At 45.1% G+C, this 14,216-nt stretch overlaps 1 protein-coding gene across 2 annotated transcripts in view; it reads left to right on the top strand.

Moving 5' to 3' along the window:
- The window catches only part of pdzd2 (PDZ domain containing 2), a 96,608-nt gene extending 88,414 nt beyond the window's left edge, over nt 1-8,194 (top strand). For both annotated transcript variants that reach the window (XM_024799117.2, XM_076890532.1), the window contains 6 exons: nt 894-3,117; nt 3,236-3,341; nt 3,416-3,517; nt 5,517-5,760; nt 6,029-6,163; nt 7,748-8,194. In XM_024799117.2, the coding sequence (XP_024654885.2) occupies nt 894-3,117; nt 3,236-3,341; nt 3,416-3,517; nt 5,517-5,760; nt 6,029-6,163; nt 7,748-7,938 (3,002 nt within the window). In that variant the 3' untranslated portion in view covers nt 7,939-8,194. The remainder of the gene's footprint in view (nt 1-893; nt 3,118-3,235; nt 3,342-3,415; nt 3,518-5,516; nt 5,761-6,028; nt 6,164-7,747) is intronic.
- Nucleotides 8,195-14,216: the final 6,022 nt, after the last annotated feature.

Raw genomic sequence — 14,216 nt, 5'->3', positions numbered from 1 at the left:
CACGCACGTGGTCCGAAGATTCGAAAAAGAAGAAAAAAAAGTATGTGTATGGTGCGCGTGGTAGGTCTGTCAAGCGATAGCTATGGCCAGCGCTAGCGGTCCAAGTGGAGGAGCAGAGGAGTTTGTGGCATTTAAGCAGCCCTTTGCTGCCCAGCCCGACCGGGCTAAAGCTATTACAGAAGCTACTGGGGTGTTTAGCTGCAGACGGGAGGCCGTATTCTGTTGTGCAAAACAAGGGGTTTAAACTATGATGAATGTGCTTGAGCCACGCTATGATATCCGGTTGCGCGTCCACTTTAGTGGCAAGATCATTCCAAGCATGTATGAGCAGGAGAAGTTTAAAGTTATGGCTGAACTGTCCCAGGCATCTTCTGTTGCCCAACTACTACAAATGGGTGGAGCTCCAGGGCAGCGGAGTGCGATGTAATGAGCGGTGTGTATTATTGTAGGGTCTACCTTACAATATAAAGCACCTTGAGGCGACTGTTGTTGTGATTTGGCGCTTTATAAATAAAACTGAATTGAATTGAATTGAGTGGTAGATACAAAGCCCTATACTGCACTATATTGTACCATAATTTTTTTTAATAACTGCGTGGAATGAGTCTTGAGTTGAATGTTTTTAACAGGCAAAAAATACTTCAATAAGTAAATGTTAAATTTTTGTCTTTTTTCTTTTTTTGCTGATCCGAAAATTGATCAGATCCAAACTGTGAGATTTTTGATCCGTTGCATCACTAATATGTACACATAAATAATTAAACTTACACATCAAATTATATCATATAAATTACAATTCACTGGTTTCATATTTAAAAAAATATGTAATGTAAATTATTCGTTGTTACCAACCTCCTCTCATTCGATCCTGATCTTTTCATGTCTTGTGCCAGCTGTAGATCGACTGCTCAGCCTGGGAGGGACTGTGTGGTCACAGAGCAGTGATGGATCCACAGTGGATCCAGCCAAATCTGTTCAGGGGGGGACTGATCAAGTAATAAGAACACATTTAGGAAAAGCCACAATCCAACCAGACTGTAACTTGCCCATCGTCAATGTAGACGACGTGTTATCAGATGTGAGCCGCGACACCAGTGAGGAAATATCATGTGATGAGCCTGAAACCTGCTGTCCAGGCCAACATGGTGCAGCCCTGTGTGAGAAGCCTCCTTTGGAAGCCAGAGATGAAAAGGGTGCTGCCTTTCTGATGAATAAATGTGTGAACCAACAGAAAGAAGGCAGCTCTGCAGTTTTCAGCGGATCAGGTCCAGAAAAATCAAATCCTAGTTGTAAACACATGGATCCCACTGCAGATGTCAGTGGTTCAAACAGTGACTGCAGTGCAGTGGTAAAGAACATGGCAGATGGTATTGGTGGTGTCTCTTCTACACGGTCACCATGCCAGTTTCTTAACAGTACAGCACCTGTTTCTGCTACAGAGCCACACTTTGACAGAGTTAAAGCGTGTGCAGCATCCAGACACACGAGCGTTTACAGAAACCATGCTCCACCAGCAGCCCACTCCGTCACTGAAAATCTGCATGCAGACGTCTCCCAAAGATCAGATTTACTGAGGTGTGACGACACACAAACATATTCAGTGGAATCCAACCCCTCAGGCTCCAGGCTATCCAAAATGTCAGCGTCAGTGAGCAACAATCACAAAGTCGTGCAGTGTAAAGATACGTTAAAGCCTGACGCTCGCTCCTTACCTAAGACAAGCTCAAAGCTGAAACACCTCGGTTACTCAGACAGTCCTGTGTGGAGGAGTAACTTCAGACTTCAGGTTGAAAGTGGTCCTTCCACACTTAAAGGTTTGAGTATTAAAAAGAAGAACAGCCCAGAGGAGCCTCTTCAAAAACTGTTGGGGAGTCCAGTCCCTGCAGATACAAAGGCTTCCTTCAGACAGTCAACAAATCCAGCAGCTGTGGTAACCATTGGGATTTTGAAGCCCACTAACCAGCCTGATGTCAGGAGTGGCCTAGCTGTGGCCGGAGCAGGTGACACAAAGCAAATAATGACTGAGCATGGAAATTCAGATGGAGCTTTGCAAACTGTGCAGCTGCCCAAAAAAGACATGCATGTAGGTTACGAAGCAAAAGCTGAATCACATGGACCTGCCACTCAGAGGACATTCATGGAAGTGCGACTGTCTTCCTCATCATCATCATCATCATCATCGTCAGCAGCAGCAGCAGCAGCAGCTATGTCACATAGAGACAAAAAGGTTTCAAAAGAAAATAAACACAGAAATGATACAGATGCACGATTAGCAGCAATGCATTCATCCACTGTCACCGCAGAAGAAAGAACAGCTGCCTCGGTCACCAACACAGCATTTCATTCACTGTCTTCTACAGCAGCTCATTCAACAAGTAAAGGTTTCAAACCTGTGACAGTTATGGAGACAGAAGAGACAGCGAAGTCCAGCACATCCAGACTGTCCACACAGACCCTGTCCACACGGACCCTGTCCACACAGACCCTGTCCGCACACACTGCCTCGTCTGCAGATTACAGTCCTTTCTCTGTCCGACATAAAATCAAATCCTTTGAGAATCTGGCTAATGTTGACAAGCCCCTGGTGAAAAGCAGTGATCCTCAGCCGTATGCGCTGGCATATAGAGCCCCACTGAACCAAAGGATTGCAGGTTATATGGAACTGGTTAATGCTGTTGACTTCCGGACACGGCAAAGGAGTTTTAGCTCTTATGTGGAAAATCTGCTTCCAGCCACATCCTGTTCTCTTCGTCTTCGTAAGTCTTCTAAGAATGAAGTTCACAAAGCTCCAGATGGGGCTGCACCACACACTCCTCCAGTGCTGCGCAAGAAACATGGCAGACTTCTCTACAGTAGGTTACGGCAGCTCAGGGCTCTCAGCATGCCTGAGCTGGAAAAACTGTGCAAAGAGGACGTTGCAGGAGGGTGCAGCAATGCAGATAAAACAGACTCTGACACCCAGTCCACTATAGCCCCAGTGACTGACAGCTTTCCAACCTGTGCAACTCCAATGAAAGCAGATTTGAACAGCGTTAACCACAGTGAGGCTGAAGTCACTGAAGAGACTGCTCAGAGGACCCGAGAGACCCATGGCCGGCAGCTCGGCTGGTCCATCAGGTGAGACTTTAAACCAGTCATTGTAAATCACAGCAGCTGCTTTGCTCCAAACATAACTGTGAAATGTGGGTGAAAAAAACACATTAAATGTCCTGATTCGATGGCTTTTTCTCTGCAGTTTAGAGGAGCTGTCGGCTTCACCTGTGAGTCAGTGTAAACTGGAAACACTGCTGTCCTCACTAACAGCGAAAGCTTACATATCAACCCTGCTTCAGCAAACCAAGGTAATGTCTCACTGCAGATACAGAGTCCAGCTGAGTTTGAGTGTTCTTTATTTGTCTCTCTGTGTGTTTTGCAGACTAACAGAAATACTCGTCTTGTTGTCCTGAGTAAAGGAGAAGGTTCAGGACTTGGTTTCAGTATTGCTGGAGGAGTTGACCTCGAGCAAAAGGACATAACTGTAAGTACAAGATGTTGAATCTCTGTTCAGATTCACATCCTTCAGATTTAAACAATAATGTACGGTGACTGTTGCAACAATTTAAAGCACATTTTCTTGCACATTCATTTACTTGCCTTGAATGCCTCACTAAGATATGAAGATTCAGTTAGTCCAGAAAATCTCAAGAAAAGTTTCTTCAAGAGCAAAATGCACCAAACAGTGTGACAAAGCCCACTCTGCTGAGGGAAAGTTCATTAGAGTCACCAGCTACAGAGGTCAAAGGTTACCAGCAGCTCAGATTACAAAACACAACAAGCCTTTCAAAACTTCAAGCAGCAGACATTTGAGGACTTACAGGATCTATTAGGACTTACAGGACGTTTGAGGACTTACAGGATCTATAAGGACTTAGAGGACGTTTGAGGACTTACAGGATCTATAAGGACTTAGAGGACGTTTGAGGACTTACAGGATCTTTAAGGACTTACAGGACGTTTGAGGACTTACAGGACCTTTAAGGACTTACAGGACGTTTGAGGACTTACAGGACGTTTGAGGACTTACAGGACGTTTGAGGACTGACAGGATCTTTAAGGACTTACAGGATCTTTAAGGACTTACAGGATGTTTGAGGACTTACAGGACCTTTGAGGACTTACAGGACCTTTGAGGACTTACAGGACGTTTGAGGACTCACAGGACGTTTGAGAACTTACAGGACCTTTGAGGACTTACAGGACCTTTGAGGACTTACAGGATCTTTGAGGACTTACAGGACCTTTGAGGACTTACAGGACCTTTAAGGACTTACAGGACCTTTGAGGACTTACAGGATCTTTGAGGACTTACAGGACCTTTGAGGACTTACAGGACCTTTGAGGACTTACAGGATCTTTGAGGACTCACAGGGTCTTTGAGGACTTACAGGGTCTTTGAGGACTTACAGGAGGTTTTAGGACTCACAGGATCTTTGAGGACTTACAGGACGTTTGAGGACTTACAGGACCTTTGAGGACTTACAGGATCTTTGAGGACTCACAGGACCTTTGAGGACTTACAGGACCTTTGAGGACTTACAGGATCTTTAAGGGCTTGCAGGATCTTTGAGGACTTACAGGACCTTTAAGGATTTACAGGACGTTTGAGGACTTACAGGATCTTTGAGGACTTACAGGGTCTTTGAGGACTCACAGGACCTTTGAGGACTTACAGGGTCTTTGAGGACTTACAGGATCTTTGAGGACTTACAGGACCTTTGAGGACTTACAGGATCTTTGAGGACTCACAGGACCTTTGAGGACTTACAGGACGTTTGAGGACTTACAGGGTCTTTGAGGACTTACAGGACCTTTGAGGACTTACAGGATCTTTGAGGACTTACAGGATCTTTGAGGACTTACAGGACCTTTGAGGACTTACAGGATCTTTGAGGACTTACAGGATCTTTGAGGACTCACAGGGTCTTCGAGGACTTACAGGAGGTTTTAGGACTCACAGGATCTTTGAGGACTTACAGGATCTTTGAGGACTTACAGGGTCTTTGAGGACTTACAGGACCTTTGAGGACTTACAGGACCTTTGAGGACTTACAGGATCTTTGAGGACTCACAGGACCTTTGAGGACTTACAGGATGTTTTGCTAACATTTTGGTGCCACAGCACAGCTTCAGGTCCAGTGGAGTCTTGATGGCTCAGCCCTGTTTTGGCAGCAAAGGGGGACTGACAAAATATTAGGCAGGTGGTCATAATGTTGTGTTTGATCAGTGCACTTAATTAGTTCATGGCAGATGCAGAAAGGACTGGTTAACCTGAGAGCAACAGTGATCGACTGAAATCAGTCACATATTGCTCAGTGAGTAACTGTCACTGTTGCACCAACTCACCGTGACCTCTCACAGTTTTGTAAAGGCCATGATCCTCCAATAATTCAGGAGACCCATCTGCTTAATGAACACATAATAAATGTATTTAATACATGACTGAATGATATGTATTATTAATATGTTTTTGTCCTCAGGTTCATCGGGTCTTCACAAAAGGTGCAGCTGGTCTTGAAGGTACAATCCAAAGAGATGACAGCATTTTATCCATAAATGGCACCAGTCTGGAGGGTAAAACACACGCAGAGGCTAGATCCTGTCTTCATCAAGCCAAGCAGTCCAACCAGGTCTTAGTGGTCATTCACAGAGACAAAGACAGTGTGCAGTGTATCTCTGACAGACAAGCCTCGGCTACCCAGAAGTCTTTGGAGCGTAGCGGAGGTAGGTTTCCATCTCCAGTGGGTACACAGAGCTTCCTGTAATATTCTCATTGGCTGTAACGTCGGTTTTAAATCACTCTGATGCTGTCTGACTTAGAGTACTTCTTTCGTCAGAGCATTTGACCCTTTTAAATACAAACATTAACCTTGCAAACAGCTCTGCCCGTGGTGTGGTTTCTGCAATCAGCTGAAGTCCAGCGGTCAGCAGCAGCATCCTCTCTTAGGTTTATATCTAACTTCTGTCCTTCTTGGTGTGGGATGTCTTTCAGCTGTGGATGTCAGTCCAGATGGTGCTGTAACAGTGGAGCTTCATAATACTTCTGTTGGACTGGGCTTCAGTCTGGAGGGGGGCAGGTCTTTGAGCCACGGAGACAGGCCTCTCACTGTCAAACGCATCTTTAAAGGTGACTTTTTCTTCTCAGACAAAATGCACACACACTGTGACGTCACAGTGTGTGTGCCGCTGTTAACAATGAACACAAGGTTTCCATGTGACGTAAACTGTGTCTTTGTAACTGCTGGTGTCACAGACGATAATGTTAACATGAATACTGATTCTTGTTTGTTAAAGATTTTATCACATAAACCTTCGGGCTCAAACATAAACATAATGCTACATAGATAACTAGCTTAGCAAACAAATTCAGTCTGGTGTTAATCACAGGGAACATGACTAAAGTCGTTCCACCTCCTGTGTTTCAGTGTACACTCCTTCCTGGTTTCATTCATGCTTTCTTAAAAAAAAATCCCAAAACGGTCATTCTCTTATTTTGTAGGTGCATTTGTAATGAACAGCAGGGATCAGGGGATAGGGCACACTCACTGCAATTCTTGGGACTTTAATCATGAAGCTACAGCAGCAGTTCTGCTTGCATTTGCACAAACTTAACGTATATTTTTCCGGGTCTTTAGCCACAGACACAGATACTTTCATCAGTGGGACACAGAGTGGACGCTACCTTTGTGTTCGTTCATTCAGTAAAAGTTAGTGATTGAAGCCGACTTCAGTGCAGTGTTTGAGCATTAGAAGAGAAAGTAAACACAGCCATCACAGTGAGATCAGTTTATTTTCTTTACCCCTAATTTCTTTAAGAGCTTTAATAGCTGTAGTGCTACTGGGAGAAACACAAAATCTAAGCTGTTTACACTGTGTCTGCCTTAAATCAAACAACGTGACTGTTATAACAGCATTGACATTTCTGTTTGGATGGAAACTTGTTTCCCCCACAGCATTTTCCTCTTGTGGTCAAAATTTGTTGCATAACTTAAAATTTGTGGCACTTGGGTTAGCACGGTTACCTCACAGTAGGAAGGTCCTGAATTCAGTTGTCTGTGTGCACGTTCTCCCCGTGTTTGCCCGGGTTCTCTCCGGCTTCATCCCACAGTCCACAGACATGCAGTCAGTCGGGTTGGGTTAACTGGTGATTCTAGATTGTCCACAGGTGTAAATGTTCGTGTGAATGGTTGTCTGTCTTTCTGTGACAGACTGGTCACCTGTCCAGGGTTTACTCTGCCTCTCGCCCTATGATAGCTGGGATAGGCTCCACCCCCCTGCGACCATGATAAGGATAAACAGAAGAGGATGAATAGATGGAACGCTGGAAAGTTCAACAAAATCAAACTTTACATTTGTTGAACTTTGACCTCAGTGACCATGACAGCTGCATGCGTGTTTTCTTGGAACGGCCACACTGAAAGTAATGATTGCAGTGTATCCTGTGTGAAAGTACCTTTATTATTTATTTAAACACAAATCTTTGACTTAATTCAAATAATGAGAGTCTGTGAGATATGCATATATTAGAGGAGAAATCAGAGGCTTAAATCTGACAGACACTGACAGGGAAGGTTGGTTATAGCCAGGTGAATGGCCATCTCTCAAATCATAGCTATAATTTGAATATATCTTCAGCGTGTAGATCATAAGTAGACCAGAGTAAAATAAGGAGCTTTATCTGAGTCTGAATTGCTGTTCATGTCTAACACAGGAGGAGCTGCAGAGCTTTCCGGACTTATCGAGGTTGGCGATGAAGTCCTGTCTATCAATGGCAGTTCTCTGGAGGGACTCATGCACCATGATGCCTGGAAAATGATCAAAGCCACTAATGAAGGGCCTAAGCAGCTCCTCATACGCAAGCAGAGCAATGTGATGGTAAAAAACAAGGAAACGGAGTCCTGACAGGCTCTACTGTTCAAGCGGATACGTTTAAAAAAAGCAGTTATACATTTTGATGGTTGGACTTTTTGGTTAGCCTTTTTAAAATATCTTTGTATTTAATAATTGGCTGGACACTATTGTGGTGCATAATACGTAATTATGATTTTTCGAATGAAGAGTTCAGTTTATTTATAATAAATTAACTTTTGAACACTCAGAAATAATACATTTGTAAGGCATTCCTTTTTTAAAATAAAGTTGATATGTTGACAGAAAATTTGCAGGTGACTGTGGCTCTAGCATTCCAGCTTATACATCCACACTATATGCCTCTGTACCTATTCACCTATATGGACATCAAGACGAGGGAGCTCTTTGCCATTAATGGAGGAGTTCAGGTATCGGGTATGAAGGTAGCCGATATGGACAATGGCTCCATCCGGTGCTGCAGCCATCTTTCCGGTGCTGGACACAGATATGTGTATATATATATACATGTATATACACATGTATATATATATACACATGTATATACAGCTAGAGGGCATACAGTGGGGCAAAAAAGTATTTAGTCAGCCACCGATTGTGCAAGTTCCCCCACCTAAAATGATGACAGAGGTCAGTAATTTGCACCAGAGGTACACTTCAACTGTGAGAGACAGAATGTGAAAAAAAAATCCATGAATCCACATGGTAGGATTTGTAAAGAATTTATTCGTAAATTAGGGTGGAAGATAAATATTTGATCACCTTAAACAAGGAAAATCTCTGGCTCTCACAGACCTGCAACGTCCTCTGTAAGAAGCACCACACCCGCAGTAGATGTGCTCGGTGTGAGGTCTCGCAGCAAGCTATCAAATACGGCGCATTTTTCGGCTTTTAAAAAAAACGCTATGCGTCGCCAGGTGTTTCATCGGATTTGAGGAGTTACCTCCTTTGACAGTATCACAGTATCAGCTTAAAGCACTTGTTGCTGCTGAGTTTGCATCTTTTGCTGTGAAGTACAGCCAGACTTTGACCGCTTAGCCTTGGGCATTTTTAATCTGTAGCTCTGCTCTAAAAGAACGTACGTACCTGGACCCGCCTACTATCATTGGAAACGTAAAATGATTGGCTAGAATTCAAAGTGTATGACATCTCAGGAAAATAAAGCACCGAAATAAAGCACCGAAATGTGCGCTGCTTTTCGGTCTGGTTACTACCGTTTATGTCAGAACCGGTGCCACCATGGCACCGGACACCGGTACCCATCCCTATATATATATATATATATATATGTATGTATACGTGTGTGTGTATATATATATATATATATATGTATGTATATGTATGTATATGTATATATATATATATATATATATATATATATATATATATACACATATACATACATATACATACATATATAGCTTGAAACCTGGATCCCCCGTAGCCGGTTACCAAGATTACGTGAAGTACCCTCAGAAGGTCTGCTAGTTGATGTTAATGCAGCACTACGGGCAATACCTACAACCACGATTACCGACACTAACAAGCTGATCTACAATACGGCAGCAGTGATCAGTGAGATGCTTGGCTACAAGTTGAACAGCCACAAGGGGCAGTACCCTCCATGGAGAAGGAGGCTAGAGGGCAAGATCAAAGTAGCACGGAGGGAGGTTAGCCAACTAACAGAGTTGCAGAAAGGTGCGACAAATAAGGTGCCTAAGAAATACAGCAAGCTGTCCATACCTGAGGCCTTGGAAACTGCCAAGCAAAGACTCACAGCCTTGGCCAGCCGCTTGAGGAGGTACACCAGAGAGATAGAAGGCAGGAGAATAAACCAGCTGTTCTCCACAGAACCAGCAAAGGTGTACTCTCAGTGGCAAGGGAACAATAAGAGAACAGCACCACCAAGGCTGGAGACGGAGCAATACTGGAAGAGCATATGGGAGAAGGATGCAACCCATAACGGCAATGCTCAGTGGCTAGTGGATCTGAGGGCAGACCACAGCGACCTCCCTGAACAGGGTCCAGTAACCATCACAGTGGCAGATATCCAAGAAAGGGTCTCCAGTATGAAGAGTTGGACAGCACCAGGGCCCGACATGGTTCACGCCTACTGGCTGAAGAAGCTGACTGCACTCCACGAGCGTCTGGCAGCACAAATGAACCAGCTGCTAGTTAACGAGAGACACCCGGAATGGCTAACTGAAGGCCGGACGGTCCTGATCCCCAAGGACCCCAAGAAGGGACCGGTCCCCTCCAACTACCGACCAATAACCTGCCTCAGTACTACATGGAAGCTCCTGTCAGGCATCATATCGGCTAAGATGAACAGGCACATGGGTCAATACATGAGCGGGACACAGAAAGGAATTGGCAAGAATACCAGAGGTGCAAAACACCAGCTACTGGTAGACAGAACAATCAGCCGAGACTGCAAGACCAGACTGACCAACCTGTGCACTGCCTGGATTGATTACAAGAAGGCCTATGACTCAATGCCCCACAGCTGGATACTGGAATGCCTAGAATTGTACAAGATCAATGGGACCCTAAGAGCCTTCATCAGGAACTCAATGGGGATGTGGCGTACAACACTAGAGGCCAACTCCAAGCCCATAGCACAAGTTACCATCAAGTGCGGGATCTACCAAGGAGATGCTCTGTCCCCACTGCTGTTCTGCATAGGCCTGAACCCTCTCAGTGAGATCATTAACAAGACTGGCTACGGATACCGACTACGGAACGGAGCAGTTGTCAGCCACCTCCTGTACATGGATGACATCAAGCTGTATGCCAAGAGTGAACGAGACATCGATTCACTGATCCACACCACCAGGCTATACAGCAATGACATTGGAATGTCGTTCGGACTGGAGAAGTGTAGTCGGATGGTAACAAAGAGAGGGAAGGTAGTCAGAACTGAGGGGATTGAACTACCAGAAGGCAACATTGCAGACATAGAGGACAGTTACAAGTACCTGGGGATCCCGCAGGCAAATGGGAACCATGAAGAGGCCGCTAGAAAGGCTGCAACCACCAAGTACCTGCAGAGGGTCAGGCAAGTCCTGAGGAGTCAGCTGAATGGTAAGAACAAGATCCGGGCCATCAACACATACGCCCTGCCCGTGATCAGGTACCCTGCTGGGGTAATAGGCTGGCCAAAGGAGGAGATAGAAGCCACTGACATAAAGACAAGAAAGCTCCTGACCATGCATGGAGGGTTTCACCCCAAGTCCAGCACCCTGAGGCTGTACGCTAAGCGGAAGGAAGGGGGCCGGGGACTGGTGAGTGTCAGCACCACAGTCCAGGATGAGACAAGGAACATCCAAGAATACATTGGGAAGATGGCCCCAACTGACCGAGTGCTCAGTGAATACCTCAGGCAGCAGAAACCCAAGAAAGAGGAGGGAGACGAGGAACCATCATGGAAGGACAGGCCCCTGCACGGTATGTACCACCGGCAGATAGAGGAGGTGGCTGATATCCAGAAATCCTACCAGTGGCTGGACAAAGCTGGACTGAAAGACAGCACAGAGGCACTAATCATGGCAGCACAAGAACAAGCTCTGAGCACAAGATCCATAGAGGCTGGGGTCTATCACACCAGGCAAGACCCCAGGTGCAGGCTGTGTAAAGATGCCCCAGAGACAATCCAGCACATAACAGCAGGGTGCAAGATGCTAGCAGGCAAGGCATACATGGAACGCCATAACCAAGTGGCCGGCATAGTGTACAGGAACATCTGTGCCGAGTATAACCTAGAAGTCCCGAGGTCAAAATGGGAGATGCCCCCAAGGGTGGTGGAGAATGACCGAGCTAAGATCCTGTGGGACTTCCAGATACAGACGGACAAAATGGTGGTGGCTAACCAACCGGACATAGTGGTGGTAGACAAACAGAAGAAGACGGCCGTAGTGATCGATGTAGCGGTTCCGAATGACAGCAATATCAGGAAGAAGGAACACGAGAAGCTGGAGAAATACCAAGGGCTCAGAGAAGAGCCCGAGAGGATGTGGAGGGTGAAGGTAACGGTGGTCCCCGTGGTAATCGGAGCACTAGGTGCGGTGACTCCCAAGCTAGGCGAGTGGCTCCAGCAGATCCCGGGAATAACATCGGAGATCTCTGTCCAGAAGAGCGCAGTCCTGGGAACAGCTAAGATACTGCGCAGGACCCTCAAGCTCCCAGGCCTCTGGTAGAGGACCCGAGCTTGAAGGATAAACCGCCCGCAGGGGCGTGCTGGGTGTTTTTTTTTTTTTTTTATATATACACACATATATATATATATATGTGTGTGTATATATATATATATATATATATATATATATATATATATATATATATATATATATATATATGTGTATATATGTATACAAGAAAATATATAAAAATTTGCCTTTTGGGAAGTCTTTATCCTTCAAGCTCGGGTCCTCTACCAGAGGCCTGGGAGCTTGAGGGTCCTGCGCAGTATCTTAGCTGTTCCCAGGACTGCGCTCTTCTGGACAGAGATCTCTGATGTGGTTCCTGGGATCTGCTGGAGCCACTCGGTCATCTTGGGAGTCACTGCACCTAGTGCTCCGATTACCACTGGGACCACTGTTATAGTCACCCACTACATCTCCTCAGCCCTTGGTATACCTCAAGCTTCTCGTGTTGCTTTTCCTTGTGTATCTTTTTCCTTCCTTTTCTCTTGCCTCACCTATCAATACAGCCTCTTTCCCTTGATTGTCTACCTCTGCAGTCCAGTTGGTTTGGCATCACCAGTTTGTCCGTCTTTTCCTGGAAGTCCTACAGGACCTTAGCTCGGTCATTCTCCACCACTCTAGGAGGCATAACCTACTTTGACCTCGGGACTTCCAGGCCATTCGGCACAGATGTTCCTGTACACTATGCCGGCCACTTAGTTATGGCGTGCCATGTATGCCCTGCCTGCTAGCATCTTGCACCCTGCTGTTGTGTCCTGGATTGTCTCAGGGGCATCTTTACACAACCTGCACCTGGTGTGATATTAAAATACTGATAAACTATAATAAAAATGACACTGGAACATCACTGACTCTAAGTTATCCTGTTGTAACTGAATCTATTTATAGTGTTTCAGGGGTAAAAACACAAAATATTTAGTTGATGTGTTTCTGAGTTTTATTCATGATTTACTGCTAAGACTTGAGATACTTTAAATATGTTAAAATCTTTGGGTTGTTTTTTTTTTTTGCTTTGTTTGTTTTTTACATAAATAGTAAAAAAAAAATAAAAGTAAAAAAATAAAAAGAACTAATTCCATCTGAATTTTCAAGGAGGATAGGGAAGATGTTAATAATGCTGCTATCGATAACACGACTGAAGGAATCTGTTATTTGTGGACTCTCTTTGCACTGATGAAGAAAATGCTTTGCATCAGTTTCTTGTTTGAAAACAGAGAGTTTCTCGTCTGTTGCACAGTTTGACTAACAGAACCACTTGCAGTTATTTCTGACATTGACCATTGGAGGGCGCTAAAGTGCACAAAATGTTTGTCAGCAGCCTGAATGGCCCACAGGAAGAAGCTGTTTTTGAGTCTGTTGGTGTGGGAGGTGATTGATGTGAGGGGCCAACCAGAGGCCAGCGGGTCAGACAGGTGCTGAGTGGGGTGCGAGGGGTCACCTGTGATGGCCCTGGTTTTCCTGAGACAGGAAGATCTGATGATGGCCTCGAGGGGTGGCAGAGGGCAGGCAATAAATTTTTTGGTCAGTGTTAATTACACTCTGCGCAGCTGTCCTGTTCTCAGCTGTGGCACACCCAGCTAGTAGGAGAGCACATGCTCCGGTAGAAGGCCAGCAGCAGCAGGTTGTTCTTGCTGAGGACACGGAGGATGTGCAGCTGCTGCTGGGCCTTCTTCACCAGGGTGATGGAGGTGTGGGTCCAGGTGAGATCAGCTGAGATGTTGGTACCCAGAAACCTGAAGGTGGAGACAGCTCCACCTGTTCTCCATGTATAATGAGAGGGGAGTGGACCTGTCTGTGCCTCCTGAAGTCAGTTATGAGTTATTTTGTTTTAAAGATGTTCAGCTTCAAGAAGCTAGCTCTTGACCTTGAACAAACACAGATAAAAGCTAAAATGGAGCAACTGGAAATTTAGCCTGCAATTGCAGCATCCAGTGCAAGGCTGAAAGTGTTCGAGGAGTGATTCACGGAGGAGTCCTTTTAAAAGGTGAAATATATTTATATATTTAATGATTAGATCATTAAAAAATCGATACTTCACAAATAAGTTATGTATTGGCCCAAATGTTGATGATCCCTCATTCTTCCAGATTGCAGCCTTGTTCTTGGGGG

Source organism: Maylandia zebra, linkage group LG12 (genome assembly GCF_041146795.1).
Source record: "Maylandia zebra isolate NMK-2024a linkage group LG12, Mzebra_GT3a, whole genome shotgun sequence".
NCBI classification, from domain to species: domain Eukaryota; kingdom Metazoa; phylum Chordata; class Actinopteri; order Cichliformes; family Cichlidae; genus Maylandia; species Maylandia zebra.
This window is presented reverse-complemented; position numbering and strand designations above follow the sequence as displayed.